A 15,967-nucleotide genomic window follows, 5' to 3' on the forward strand; every position below is an offset into this window, starting at 1 on the left:
TCATTTCGGAGCACCACCTACTAGATAGCAGCTGGGACTGGGAGAGTGGGCAGGATAAATCAGAGAGGTGGGGTTCAGTCAGAGAGGGCAACCTGTTAGGAATCCGGAATGGGGAAAGAGCATTTGATATACAAAGACCATTTAATTAAAAAAAGAAATAGGAGAAGATACTCAAAATGCCCCAAATTGAACTCATGAACTTTCATCTGTCTTTTCCCTCCCAACCCCTGTGTCTTTGTAAATGGCCCTACCAAAGATCTGTTTACATAAGTCAAGAGCCTCGGACTGCTTGACGTCTCTGTCTTGCTCCGTATATACTGCCTGTCCTCACATTCTTTCAGTGGTGCCCCTTAACTGTCTTTCAAATCCATTCTCTTTTTATCTGTATCTTCTAACCTTACTCCAGGCTCTCCTCCTCTCTTGTTAGGATGACTCCACGGGCCTCCCAACTGGTTTCTCCCCATCTCTTGGCTCATTCCATTTCCTTTTTACTGTGTTCACAGCAGTTTTTTCTCATATAATTCATCATGTTCCACATTATCTCTGCTTAACCCTTGTTGTCTGCCCCACTCCATCTCCCTTTATTTAAAATACTTGAGTGACCTCAGATCAGATCCTATAATAGTTGGGCTCCTGCAACCTTGCCAGTCTCATTTCTTACACTTTTCTTCTTCCCAAAGCATTCCACATGGAGTTGTTGCAATTTAATTAACAGGGATCTTCTCGGTATTTTCCTCCCTTGTGCTTAGCAAGTGCCTGGTAGAAAGAGGTTTACAATAAATATTTGTTATAATGAATAAACCAATGCAGGAATGATTCCTGAAAGGTTAGGAACTAAGTGTGTGGGATGTCGTAGGTGACATATATATACCTGTATTACAACAGCCAGAAGGGATTGGATGCTAAAGGTGTTATACTAACAGGAGTATTCCTTTGAACACCTAGAAAATCATGAAGAAAATTTACATTTGGCATTGAAACATAGTGAATGCATTTTGGAGTGCAAATGAGAGTCTTGTACTAAAAACACACTGAGCATATATCACAAATACCCAATTAAAGTAACTTGGAATTGTGTGTTTGTGTGAAAATGTTAGATTTTGTTCTTAACTAAAAATGAGTTGGCAGATTGATGATGGTTCATGATCTTAAGACACAGTTATTTGTTAATTTTGGCTGAGAGTTGACCAAAAATTGATGTTTTAGTTTTCTTACTTAAACAGTACATGGGAGTAAGGAACATTCAATCTCAAAGCTAATATTTGGATCAGGCAAGTACCAGTATATTCTGAATGAGAAATCTTGAATGTTTGTCACCTATTGTGGGTGGGGCCTATAGACTATGCTAAAATTCTGTTTGTTATTCAGGTTTTAAAATACCTGTTGGTCTCAAAAACAGTCTGTGGCCCAAAGACTTTTCCTTGATTTTTGCCTTTTCTTTTTTCCTCTGGTTGTCTCCATTTTTCCTGTTTTTTTTGTTTTTTTTTTTTCCCACACTATCTGCCATGCATTCTGAATTTCTTGAAAATGTTTCTTTTCTCTGAAAGCCATAAAAATAAATGGGTCACATTTTATTCTGATTATCCTTTTTTTCTAAGTCTTTCCATGGTTTCTATTTGGAGCCAGTGATAACTTTTTTTTTTTTTTTTTTGTATTTTGAGAGAGAGCAAGTGAGAAAGAGAGCATGACCAGGGGAGGGGCAGAGAGAGAGAGGGAGAGAAAGAATCCCAAGCAGGCTTCATCCTCAGCCCGGATGGAGCCTGACTCAGGGCTCGATCCCACGACTGCGAGATCACTACCTGAGCCGGTATCAGGAGTCGGCTGCTTAACCAACTGAGCCACCCAGGTGCTCTGCCAGCGATACATTTTCATGGCTGTCAAAATTTGTTTTGGCAATATTTCATGGAGGTCACGAATGAACAGAAGACATTGGTTGAATCATCATGGTAGCAGTTTGGGTCTTTATAGCTCCTTTTAGACCTAAAATGTAAGTTTGTGTAATAGGTATATGAAATACCCATTCTTTGATTCGTTAATTGGTTTCAGGTGATTAGCTGTCGTTATTTATTTATGTTTTTTCTTAAAATATCTGAGCCTGGCTAGCTCTTATTACTGTGTCACGTATTCATTCCCTTAGTCCATGTTACTGAACCTCTGCCATGAGCCAGTGGCTGGTGTAGGCGCTGGAGACCCAGCAGCGAACAAAGTGTTGCATTCATGGAGCTTGCATTTCCTAATCCATTAAGTGCTTAAGGAATAAATATGAAGTTCAATATAATACTAGGATTGTAAATCATACTTAGAAAGCAGTATATTGTGTAATGTATTTCAAAGTCAAATATAGAGTCTTTATAATCTTTCTGGGCTATAAAAACGTTTTTTTCTTTATTTCTAATTGAAGCATGGTTGACAATACGATATTATATTAAGGATTGTTTTTGTTGTTGTGGTTTCTTACCTCTTAAAACAAAATTGCACTTTGGTGCTCTTTTTTCACGTGATTGAGCACCGTCTTGGAGATTCTTAGACAACACTAAGAATAAATAAACGTTAAAAAAAAAAATTACAAAATTTGGGAAGGCAAATACCCCCAAGGGAAATCTGCAAGGGTTTCGGAACTGGAGTTTGTGCACTCCCATTTTTTTCCCTCAGAGTCAGCAAGCCGCTTACAGACAATTCTGAGTGAGATTCAGCCACGAGATACTAATGACTACTTCAATCAAGCCAAAATACTGAAAGAACGTGATAGTTTTGATTTGGAGGACTTGAATGCCAGTGTGCCGGATATTGGTGCTTCTGCAGAGATCAAAGGTAGCATGTATAAAATCAATATTGTAATATTGTAATCGGTGTTTTAGTGACAAAATGTACAAAATGCTCTGTTTATATAGTAAATCAGGCTGCAGATGTTTGCAGAGCATTTCTAGAAAATAAAGCCTTTGAGCTTATCAATGATTTATTTTGAGGAATGAGTTTCTAAGACTTTTACCAGAAAATGGTGCATCCCAGTGTGGCGTAGAAGGTGCTCCAACAGAAAGCTTTTTAGTGCTAACAGCTGTCTTGACAGCCAGGTTGTGTAAGAGCAGTGGTGCCTTGTGAACTTGGGTTTGGGTAGCAGTCGGCTCCTCCCCTCCGTGTGGTTCATTGTCTTCAGTGAGAGTCCTTACAACCAGGCAGGCTTTTAAGGGAAATCAGCCTTATTACTCAGTAAAGTGGGAGCTGCTCTGTTGTATCAAGCGTCCAGAAGTTGTGTTCTTACTGCTTGTTTTCTCATTAGTTGTTACTGTGTCATTTTCTATAGTGTTATAAAAAGTCATCACTAGTAATATCCTTGTGATTTATTACATATCCTACGTTGTCCACTAGATGGAGATATTGACTTAACAAAATTTCTTTGTGTTTTTATTTTTTTAAATTACACACTATAACATCTAAATATATGCTTATTGTAATAGTTTCAAGCAATAGAGAGGTATATTTTAATTAAAAACAAATTAAAGCCTCAATTAAAATTTCAATTCAATGTTTACATTTTACCTTAAAAAACAAAAACAAAAAAAAAAGAAATTAAAATTTGTTATTTCTTCCCCATCCCACTTCTTCTCTTTTGAATGTATGTGCTTTTAGATCTATTCTATGTATTGATGTGTATGTACATTTACTCTTTGAGTTTAGCGGGCTTTTAAAAAACACAAATGGGGTTACATTATAAATATTGTTTTGTTACCTTGCCTTTTAAATTGTCTTGGGTTTTTTTTTAATGTCAGTACTAAAATATTCTTAAAGCAAGAAAAAAAGAGTAAGCATAATTATTACTTATGGGCCATGGAATTTAAATATGTTTTGAAAGAGAATTTGTATTTTCCTTTGATTTTAAAAGTTTTATCTTGCCCCTTTACTGATATAACAGCCACCGTCACCAAGATGAATAATGAGGTATATTTATTATGGTCAATTTATGGATGACCACGAGGCAGAGAGAGTTTGTTTCATTAATTTCTGAAAGTTAGACTTAAGTTTTGAAATGGTGTTGTGTTTTATTTCAAAATTTATTTTGAAAACAAACTATATTAAAAAATGCTTAGCACGATTCCTACTGAGAGCACATGCTCAACAAATGTTAGTTGTTTTCTCATGAATAAATATAAGAATTGATTTGTTCAAGCAGATTACTCTTGGGAAAATTATGAATAATCTTATTCTAAGAAACCTGGGATGTGAGTAATCAAGTGTCTAGTGTTGCAAGAGATTGTTTTTTTTTTTAAGGTAAAGAAAGAAAAACATGCGATGTAACTGCTCAGATGGTGCTGGTGTGTTGTTGGCGAAGTATGAAGGAAGTTGCCTTACTTTTAGGCACGCTGTGCCAGCTTCTCCCCATGCAGTCCACGCCAGAACCCCGCAGCGGATTATTGACAGTGGAGCAGGTAGGTATATGTTTATTCCACCTGGTATAATTTCTGGTCCCGTAACTTGAAAACAAATGAGTTTTGAATTTTTCTTGAATAAAATCATACAGATGTCAACTGAAGAAAATTCATGGGAGTATAGAAATTAGGCCTTGGAGTACATTTCCAAACGGTGGCAGTTTTAGAAATTTTTATTTTTCTAAGTTATAAAGAACTGTCAATTTTACCTTCTGTCTTCAAGATTATCATTTTAATTTTTATTTCTCCATTTACCATATATAAATTTAAATTGTAAATTAAAAAAAATTTTTAATGTTTATTTATGAGAGAGAGACAGAGCATGAGCAGGGGAGGGGCAGCGAGAAAGGGAGACAGAATCTGAGGCAGGCTCCAGGCTCTGTACTGTAAGCGGGGCTCGCACTCATAGACTGTGAGATCATGACCTTAATCCAAGTCGGATGCTTAACCGACTGTGCCACCCAGGAGCCCCAAATTTAAATTGTAATTTTAAATGAAATTGTCTATTTAGCAAAACTCCACAAACCTCTTACATTTCTTAAATTAAAAAAAATTTTTTTTAAATGTTTATTTTTTTGAAACAGACAGAGCATGAAGGGGGGGAGGGGCAGAGAGAGAGGGAGACACAGAATCCAAAGCAGGTTCCAGGCTCTGCACTGTCAGCACAGAGCCTGACGTGGGGCTTGAACTCGTGAACTGTGAGATCATGACCTGCGCCAAAGTCAGATGCTCAACCGACTGAGCCAACCAGGCACCACTTAAATTTTTTTTTTTTTTATGTTTACTTATTTTTGAGAGAGAGACAGACAGTGCGAGTGGGGGAGGGACAGAGAGAGAGGGAGACACAGCATCTGAAGCAGGCTCCAGGCTCTGAGCTGTCAACACAGAGCCCGACGTGGGCCTTGAACCAACGAACTGTAAGACCATGATCTGAATCGAAGCCGGACGCTCAACTAACTGAGCCACCCAGGAGCCCCAAACCTCTTAAACTTCTTAAAGGAAAATGGTGCACCTGGGTGGCTCAGTTGATTGAGTGTCTGACTCTTGATTTTGGCTCAGGTCATGATCTCACAGTTCGGTTCGCTGTTAGCCTGGAGCCTGCTTGGGATTCTTTCTGTCTGTCTCTCTCTGCCCCTACCCCACTCACTCACTCTCTCCCTCTCTCTCTCTCAAAATAAATAAATAAACTTAAAAAAAAATTTGGAAAGGAAAAAAAAGTGCTATATTGGTTACTTATGGATCTCTTGCTTCCTACTACATTGATAATAAAATTGTAGTCACTTTGGTTTTTTGGCTGACTTTTATTTTAAGACCACAAAGTCAGGTCACCATCTGGGACTATTCAAGTGACTTGAGTGCAATGTTTACAAGAAATTAGCTTACCACAAGCATTTCATTTGGAAATATTTTAGATTTATTAGATTTCTGTTTTTAATTGATTCTCTCTTCCTTTCCATATGGTTTCAGCAAATCTATTTCCCACCGTTTTCCAGCAAAGATATATAACACGTACTTTCATTTGTACCCTTTATCAAGTAAGGTAATTTTTCCCGTAGGGTGTTACATTTAAGAACAAAACAAATATCGTAGTATACTAAATGCTGATTATTTCTGTAATAACCATGTGACTAGTTCCATGGAAATAATGCTAATATTTTTATTCACACACTCTCCGTGGCCATGTGCTTGCATCTGGTTAACAGCTGGTCCTGTGATGTTGCAAGGCCCTGAGGCGGAGAATGGTGAAGGAGAACAGTGCACTGCCAGCATCATTGTGTTCCTCATTCTCCTCCAAATCAAATAGGCGTCAGTGTTCTAGAGTTACTTGCAGTCATTGCTGGTGACCAGCTGCAGTGCCAATGCCAACACCTTCGCGGGGGAATCCAGCTATGATTAATGATTACTTCACTGATGTGTACCGTCTTACTAAGAAGTAAACATGTGCAAGAGTCTCTTCCCTGTTCAACTCCTCTTTCCAAGGGCAAGTTAAAACGCCTAGTTTTTTGGGGTTTGTTGCGTAGTGTTTAAGAAAAATTAGGGGAGGGGCGCCTGGGTGGCGCAGTCGGTTAAGCGTCCGACTTCAGCCAGGTCACGATCTCGCGGTCCGTGAGTTCGAGCCCCGCGTCAGGCTCTGGGCTGATGGCTCAGAGCCTGGAGCCTGTTTCCGATTCTGTGTCTCCCTCTCTCTCTGCCCCTCCCCCGTTCATGCTCTGTCTCTCTGTGTCCCAAAAATAAATAAACGTTGAAAAAAAAAAAAAAAAAAATTTAAAAAAAAAGAAAAATTAGGGGAGCCTGGGTGGCTCAGTTGGTTAAGCGTCCAACTCTTGATTTCAACTCAGGACATGATTTCCCAGTGTTTGAGTTTGGGCCCTGTGTCAGACTCTGCACTGCCAGTTCAAAGCCTGCTTGGGATTCTCTCTCTCTCTCTCTCTCTCTCTCTCTCTCTCTCTCTCTCTCCCTCTCTCCCTCTCCCTCTCCCTCTCCCTCTCCCTCTCCCTCTCCCTCTCTCCCTCTCCCTCTCTCCCTCTCCCCCTCTCCCCCCTCTGTGCCCCTCCCTGCCTCTCTCTCCCCTTCCCCTCCCCAAAATAAATAACTACACTTAAAAAAATTAAGGGAAGCATATTTTGCTTTCTCTATAGTCGAGAAAGACCTGAAAGCTTTCTGTGAAAACCATGTGTCCTTGACACATAGCATAGCATTGGGTGCTTTTTACATAGCACCCAAATGGTTTGAATTTAATTTACGTGGGATAACGGTGTTGGGACTGAGAATTAATATAAACTAAAAGAGATGTTTGTAAAAAAGAAAAAAAAAAGACAAAACAACAACAACAATAGCAACAATAGCAGAGAGGTTCCCATCAAGCAAAGGATTCTTCTAATGGCTGTTTTCTTGAATACAAAATAGAATCTTGTTTTTCTGTAAATTACGAATTTCTTTCCTAATGAGATTCAGCCATTTTTCCACGTCGCTGTTCACATGATGACATCACATTTTTGGTTTGAGAGGAAACTAACAACTGAATGAGCAATCAAGAATGTACGTGATAGCACTGTTCTGACCTTGAAACCATGCTGCCTGTGGAAGACTTTATTCTTGATCATGCTGTCTTTAAAGAAATGCCTCCATTTAGGAGTCTTTAGTCAGTGAAAATCAAAGTCATCAAGAAATTAGTGTTATATTGCTTAGAAGATTCCTACTTTTAGACATAGAATTTTGCTCCATGAAATTCTTTTAAATAAAAATATTTCCATGTACTTAAAACCTTTAAGAGTTAAAAAATATATACATGACAGAGAGGATATAATTTATATTGAAGTGGCTGAGCCATGCCTGAAGTCCACTTTCCTCCCCAGGGCGCAGTCACCCTTAGGACACTACATCTTTTGTGCACCTAGCAGCAAAACTAAGAATTTAAGAGTCAGTACCCGAGGTGAGGGTATCCGTGATAGACTTGCACAGACAGAAGCAGTGAAGTGACTTGTAGGCAGAAGTCACTTGTGGGAGGAATCTGGGACGTGTATTTCTTATTCCCAAGAATAATAATAACCGTGTTCTACTTTTCTCTCAGTGGATGGAGGCTTTTCCATACGACCTAAAATATTGACGCTCAGCCCGATGCTTCTTTTACTCTCAATTCACCCTTCACTCTTGAAAATAGTATGGTTCTATTCTAATTTAAAACTTGATGTCTCAGATTTGTAGCCTGATTCCTTTAATCCCATCCTGGTTTTAGGGCCGTTTGTTGAAGGGATGACCACTTAAATCCTGCATACATGAGGGGGTGGTTTCTAGCCAGCTGACCGGCAGTGAGATACAATTTGAAGATTACAGTTTGCTGCTGTACAAGAAGGTCTGGTGCCTGTTCGTGACTCAGTTTTCAGTGCTGTGTTCACAGACTGTGAGAGCTGGAAGGATCACAGGGATGATATGATCTAGCCTTCTTATATGATCTAGCCTTCTCATACAAGGGGAAACTGAAGCCGTTGGATGTCACCTGGTTTGCCCAAGATCACAAAGCTGGTTTGTGGCAGTTGCAGGACTGGAACCCGGTTCTCCTTTCCAGCCTGTGTTCGGACACGGCACAGTGCTGCCTTTATTCTGAACTGCTCGTTTAATTTTTCTTTAAATTTAATTTTCCCTACTTCCCATGCCCAGCCAGACGTTTACAAGCAACAGGACAGTAAGGCAACTTGCTACTGAACTTTTCAGCAAATGATTCATTTCCCTAAATCACTTCTTGTGAAGCAGTGTGTCCTCCACGGCTTCGGCAAGAGGAAAATGTGTTCATTCAGAGGCATGTCTGACTTTCCTCCTGCAAGGTAATCACCGAATGAAAGGTTCTTTCATAATGTTCTGTGCAAGAGGCAGAGATAAAACCAACTCTGAGGGATGTAAGTCGAGCCCCTTAAAGAGCGGGCGGTACGCGCAACCTTATCTCACAACTTCCTGGCTGGTGTGTGTCTAGGTTTCAAGCTGGATGTTTCGCTGAGGCAGAGCTTTTTTTGATACATTTCGTTGGTCCTTTTCCCAAGGGATATTGGATACCCAGCGTCTACTGATTTTTTGTAAACAGCTCCCTCTATCCGGAGTATCAATTCATATGTTTATGTATTTCCTCTAATATTCCTAAAAAGAAGCTTTGGGGTAAAATTTTTGTATCTGTTTTCCCCTTCCTACTAATTATTGCCCTACAACTCACGTGAATGAAAATCATTACCGATTAGAAATCAGCTATTTTTTTTAAATTCCTACTTTAGATTCTGTTGTCATTTTTATGATGCTTGTGGCTAATTGGGTTTACACGTTTTCTCAGTGTCTTGGTTACCGTTTTAGATTTTCCGTAATGGTCTGCAACAGGAGATCTAGGTTTATTGGCATTTGTAAGTCGTAAAGAAATTGCCTTTTGTATTTTGCCAGGGTTTATTGTTTAGAAATTATGAATAAGTATGCATTGAATTGTACTGAATTCAGGTTACCATTTTTAAGCTGTGAAATGGAATTAAACACATCTTTTAAGTCACCTGTTTGTTGACTGCCATACGACAAGGGTGTTGTGGGAACGTAAAGAAATGTAATATGTGGTTCTCTGACCTCGAGGGGCTTAGAAATGTAATGGGAGATACAAGATATACGTTTGTAGAAAGTTAGACTAAAGGACACCAGTTAAAATGGCACGTGGTTAGGAATTTGCTAGAAAGCAAAGAATAAACTGCTAAGAAGATGTCTAAATACCAGAAAAATATAATCTTTGTTGTTATTATGTAGGAGAGCAACATTTGGGCTTTGAAGAATCCCCGGTTTTAGTAAGAAATCCCTATAGTAGAGAACGTACAGTTTAAAACATTAATTAACCTCTGTGGTATAAACTTTTACAAACCGTTCTATTTAACCAAAGAGGAATTAGTGACATTCCTAAGGTAATAAGAAGTGGCTGTGTCCTAAAGTCGTAATTTAAATTAAGGGATTAAGTCTCACTACTTGGTGATACAAAATAAAAACAAAACGGACACTTAGTGTGTGCTACTCAGACAAGTACTCTGCACAATGCTTATGTGTAATTTTACCTATTTCTTAGAACAATCCTATGAAGTAGGTTCTAGTTTTATCTCCATTTCACATATAAATAATATAATAAAATAATGTAAGCTGAATTAGCTTATGTTAGTAAGGAGGCTGAGTAGGGTTCCTGAACCCAGACCTCCCACTATATCAGAGTATCAGAGCTTAACCACCACATGTGCTTTTTGTAGAAATGTTCCACCAACACTTAAATCCCTTTTGGTTTATCTACTTTAAAATGAATGGAATTTAGCCTTGATTTTTCAGCCGAATTTATCTCTATAGACAAAGGACAGATATTTAAAAATGTATTTAAATTTGTCCTGTATGGGTTTTAGACTCTTGATTGTACATTTAGCTCCTCTAATTAGCCTAGTGGTAAATTATAGATGCCTAGAGACATGGCATGTAGCTGTTTTCCCCTGTGGAAATTTACACCCTATAAATCCAGAAAGCGTGTTAATTGACCTATAGAAATTGGTTTTATGAACATTTAGAACGAGGATCTGCTAAACTTAAAAAGATAGTCACTAGAATTTAAGAATAGAAATCAGTGCCCCACCCCCCCTTTTTTTTTTTGCATTTATACCTTAATTCTCTTTCAGAAATCTTGAGATGTATGTTATTCATTAAGAAATATTTTGTGAAGAAATCATCCATGTTTTTGTCCACTTTAGATAGGACCTCAGTCGCATCTAATAAAAAGGCAGTTGGGTTGGAGTTTTCAGAAGGCTTTTTCATTTTTAAGATACATTTAAAAATTCTTTTTTTTTTTTTAAGATTTTTTTAATGTTTATTTATTTTTGAGAGACAGAACATGACTGGGGGAGGAGCAGAGAGGGAGGGAGACACAGAATCCAAAGCAGCCTCCATCCAGGCTCTAAGCTGTCAGCACAGAGCCCGATGTGGGGCTCGAACTCACGAACCGTGAGATCATGACCTGAGCCAAGTCAGACGGTTAACCCACTGAGCCACCCAGGCGCCCCCAAAATCTATTTCTGATTCTGACTGTTGTCATTAATTTTCTAAGTTGTTAGGGTCAAATCTGTGCCTGTCATCTGATTATCCAGTGGGAGGTGTGAGCATGGCCCTTTTTCCTGTCCAGCTGCTCAGAGACCACACTGCCCTGCTGACTCTTTCAACCCTTGGTAATGGGGTTCATCCCCAATTTGCAACCTTATCTTTCTCTGTTTCCTAGATTGGAAGCTTAAGGTCATTCAGCCAGGTCTCCTAATCTTCTCTTACATAATCTGTGTTCCTTCATATAGGAAGATCCAGTAAAGTGTCTGGCAGGTAACAGGTATTTAATAAATGTTTATTCATTCCTTCTAGCCACCCAGCCTCTTCTCATGTTACTTACCCTCTTCCATTTTGATCCACCCAAGTATATGTGGTTCAAGGTCTGAACACAAAGCTTCTTGCAATAATTTATTCCAGAGCAGAAGGATCTTTCATTTCTTGGAGTTGTTAGGCGTCTAATGGGTACCACTCAGCATAGTGTTTTTCTCTGAACTGAAAGCCTCTTGAGGACAGATGTCTTGTTTTGTTCTTCCCCATCTACCCTAGCACTAAGCTACTAAGCATCTGGCTGGGTGCTCCAGAAATATTTACTGTCTAATTAACATACATTGTATATTCTCTTCAAAGGCACAAATTCGCAGTATTACGTAGGTGGGTTTGGTGGGAGATTATGTTCAGTATAAAATGAGAAAAAACTGTCTACTTCTTAGTTGTGTTCTGAGAACCTCATTCTGTTTCCTGAGGCCAGGATTACCTAAAATCGAGGTCCACCCTTGAGAAGAACGTCCACTGGTCACGCTTCTGAGGTCTTTGATTTTATTATATGCTTTTTGGTTTAGGCCCCTTTAAAAAGAGTTAGGATTGGGGCGCCTGGGTGGCGCAGTCGGTTGAGCGTCCGACTTCAGCCAGGTCACGATCTCGCGGTCCGTGAGTTCGAGCCCCGCATCAGGCTCTGGGCTGATGGCTCGGAGCATGGAGCCTGTTTCCGATTCTGTGTCTCCCTCTCTCTCTGTCCCTCCCCCGTTCATGCTCTGTCTCTCTCTGTCCCAAAAATAAATAAAAAACGTTGAAAAAAAAAATTTAAAAAGTTAGGGTAAAGGAAGTAATGAAAAGAAAATCTTTGCTTAAGAACTGGATGGTGAACCACTGTAAGTTCACAGAATAGCACTTTAATAGTTAACATTTGTCTTTTCCTGAAGTATGTTTTACTATCTGTAACATTTTAGAAAAAAAAGTTAAGGAGCTTAGACCCCAACTTTATGACTTCCTGTTTTTATTTTCCATGGCTTAAAACACCTTCTTAGACATCTTCTTTTATTTCTCTAATAATAGAAACGATAGCCATAACAACATAGCTAACTGGAATTTCTTCTGGTCCCCATTTTGTAGGATTACTGAGTTTCAGATCTATCTTGGGGGTTAAATTCAGATTTAAGGCTTGATAATTCTGATGAAAATATGCTCTGAAATTACCGTATTGAAGAGAAAATGACAAAGCTTACCTTGACTGTGGCTTTTGATAACTAGTAGTATGTGGGTCTTAAAAAATATATATTAAAAAGTAGGAGTATCATCAGATCTTTACCTGAAAACTTGAGCTGAAAAACATGACCTCTCATTCTTTGGGATATTAAAGTGTTAGACTTTTTAAATTACTATTATTAACTGCTTTTCTGGTTCTTTGTTGTTTTATATCTGATTCTTACTTCTCTAAATGTATTGCTTGTTGCCTCTCTGTAATCAGATATATTTTGAGTATGGAGTAATGTCTTTACTTTTCCTCTATTTGGAAACCCAGAATTGAATTGGATTATAAGTTATGGTCCTGTTCTGGACTTGTAAGTTTATTAATTCATTTTAATATATAATTTGAGGCAAGTGCTACTGCTGTCCCTGGTTTGTAGATGAGGAAACTGAGACACTTGCCCATGGCCACATGTTTAACTACACCTTGCACTTTTTGTTATCTCTAATGTGTTCAGGGCACTAACCTAGTGATTGTGCAGAGGTAGAAGGTGTTTCTAGGTAAGCATATCTGAACTATCTTGGGACATCTTGCCTTCTCACCATACTGTGATCTGCTGGGGAGTCTTGGATCAAGAGAGCCAATTACAGGGGCGCCTGGGGGCTCAGTCAGGTGAGTGTCCGACTCTTGATTTTGGCTCAGGTCACGATCTCAACAGTTTTGTGGGTTTGAGTCCCATGTTAGACTCTGGATGGTAGCTGCGTGGAGCCTTCTTGGGATTCTCTGTCTCCCTCTCTCTCTACCCCTCTCCCCGACTCCAGATAAATTTTAAAAAAAAGAAAAAAGAGAGAGCCAGTTACAATTTTGGTCCTGAGCTTTATACAAAATTTGGATTTTTCTAAAGTCTGTAGCCGCCGAACCTTACTGGTATAAAAGTACAATTAGCCCATTTAATAGTTAATTCTGTATAAAACCTCATCAACAACTAATTGTTAATCATGTCTTCTTTAAAATAAATTGCCATATTTGTTATTTGTCTAAACTTGCAACATGTAGGAAAGTGATTAGGTAGCATTCTGGAAAATTCCATGGTTCCGACTCAGAGTAAAGCATATCACTTTTCAGTTTTCAGGAGTCCATTTGCACAAATCTTGCATTGCCATTAACAAGTGTATATCTCTAAAGGCAATTTTTGGAAGTTATTGTTTAATGGATTGGAGTCTCAGTTGGGGAAGATGAAAAAGTTCTATAGATGGATGGTGCTGATGGTTGCATAACAGTGTGAATGTACTGAGTGTCACAGAACTGTACACTTACACATGGTTAAAGTGAGGGTGCCTGGGTAGCTTGGTTAAGCGTCCGACCTCGGCTCAGGTCATGATCTCGTGGTTTGTGGATTCGAGCCCTACGTTGGGCTCTGTGCTGACAGCTCAGAACCTAGAGCCTGCTTCGGATTCTGTCTCCATCTCTCTCTCTGCCCCTCCACTTGCTCATGCTCTGTCTCTCTCTGAAAAATAAACGTTAAAAACATTTTAAAAGGGGCGCCTGGGTGGCTCAGTTGGTTAAGCGTCCAACTTTAGCTCAGGTCACGATCTCACAGTCCGCGAGTTCAAGCCCCGCGTCAGGCTCTGGGCTGATGGCTCAGAGCCTGGATCCTGCTTCTGATTCTGTGTCTCCCTCTCTCTCTGCCCCTCCCCCGTTCATGCTCTGTCTCGCTCTGTCTCAAAAATAAATAAACGTTAAAAAAAATTAAAAAAAACATTTTAAAAGATGGTTAAAATGTTAAATTTTGTGTTATGTATATTTTAACCACACCTAGCCATAGGTGTGTGAGGGTTGTCGCCTTGTGTGCTTTGCTATTGGTGTTGAGTGATAGGAGCTAAGAGAGAACACAGTGAGGTCTGTGCAGCTGGCATAGGGAGGCAGTTCTAGTGTAACAGTTAAAGACGGCCAACTGGAGCCAGACTGCCTGGCTTTATGTACTGGCTCTACTACTTACTTGCTGTGTGACCTTGAATAAGTTACTTGGCCTTTCTGGGCCCCCTCCCCAATGAAAAGTGGAGATAATAATAGTACTTATTTCATGGAATTACTGTAAAGGTTAAATGTGATGTTATAAAAACATTTAAAATACTACTTGTCATAGAGCAAGTGCTAAATGGATAGAGAACTAGTCCTGAGTTCTAAATGATATTACTGACATAAATATATCTATAAATATACATACAAATCAGACATTTATTTTTCATTTTGTTTTAAAGGTAAAAGAAATAGGAGATTACTTTAAACAACACCTCTTACAGTCCAGGCACAGAGGAGCATTTGAACTGGCTTACACTGGCTTTGTGAAACTCACTGAAATACTAAACAGGTAAACAAAACAAATATCCTTTTGTGTACATTTTAAAAAGAGTAAAGGTACAAACCATGTGCTCGAGTTAAAATTTACTTGTGTCTTTTGATGTTTAAAAGAATAAGACTTAGTTGGCTTCAAACTTTTGGAAGAAATTGTTTTCTTAGGTTTCATTGTGTGCTTTACTGCAGATGATTGAGTGAAATGTCCAAACCAAGTTGCTCTCCCATTGAAAGGTGATTTGAAGCAAACTCAAGAGATTTTGCTAAAAATAGCTTTGAAGTTACCATTTCTTTTCGTTGAATGAAATGACTGTTTTGTCTGTTTGAAAATTACCTGGCATTTGGAATAAAATAAGCTTCCAGTTTTTTGGATTTGTGTATATTACAGACAGAAACACTTACGGATTTTGTGTTTTCCTTTATAATTTTATCTTATAGAAAAATTTTAAAGAAGAGTAAATAGACCAAAAAGTATCAAATATTTTTCCCCCCTACCTGGAAAAATACTTAGGTAGATTTCATGTATTTAGCCAAATGTGTTTTTTTGACATTATAGGTGCTGATAATTTCATTCATTCATATAATAGATTTCCTCTAAAGAACTTGTGAGGAAACCTTAAATTACTTAATGACTAAGTGTTCATGGCAAGTGTTCTCTAAATAAAAGGTAGTATTTTCCAGGAAAACATTTCCATTGCCTGGAAACTTTTTGAAATGAAGCAGAGTTCTGCCAGTCTTGTAGCCTCAGCAAACATTTTATTTTGGGCTGGTAAGACATCTACTCCTTGAATATTTTTGAAACTTTTTTTTTTTTTTTCACACTCCTGGTAAAAACATTTAGAGAACATTTTGCAGTTATGGGCTGCACAGAATATCTTTAAACGATATGTTATAGAATGGCCCTGACATTAAAATGCTGATCTTGAAAATATTATCTTTTCAACTCTTTCTTTCTGGTGTAGACATGACTTTAGGGGTATTTTTTCTGATAACACACTTCACTCCCTTCAAATCATTATCAAATGCATACTGAACACTAGTTGTGTGCTTAGTAGTGTGTTTGGTCTGGAGGCTATAATACTTCTTTATAAGACAAGGGTCCTGTTCTTAAAGAGCTTATTGTTTATGAAATAAGCAGGGA

The 15,967-nt window shown here is 38.6% G+C and overlaps 1 protein-coding gene across 6 annotated transcripts in view; it reads left to right on the forward strand.

Annotated features, from left to right (window-relative positions):
* The window catches only part of THADA (THADA armadillo repeat containing), a 327,427-nt gene that overhangs the window by 48,476 nt on the left and 262,984 nt on the right, over positions 1 to 15,967 (forward strand). For 4 of the 6 annotated variants that reach the window (XM_086701217.1, XM_086701219.1, XM_086701221.1 and 1 more), the window contains 3 exons: positions 2,653 to 2,814; positions 4,267 to 4,424; positions 14,733 to 14,842. In XM_086701217.1, coding sequence (XP_086557343.1) covers positions 2,653 to 2,814; positions 4,267 to 4,424; positions 14,733 to 14,842 — 430 coding nt within the window. The remainder of the gene's footprint in view (positions 1 to 2,652; positions 2,815 to 4,266; positions 4,425 to 14,732; positions 14,843 to 15,967) is intronic. The other 2 variants (XM_086701218.1, XM_086701220.1) reach the window with 1 other exon arrangement.

This window comes from Puma concolor, chromosome A3 (genome assembly GCF_028749965.1).
Source record: "Puma concolor isolate L17-30 chromosome A3, mPumCon1.1.hap2, whole genome shotgun sequence".
Taxonomy (NCBI): Eukaryota; Metazoa; Chordata; class Mammalia; order Carnivora; family Felidae; genus Puma; species Puma concolor.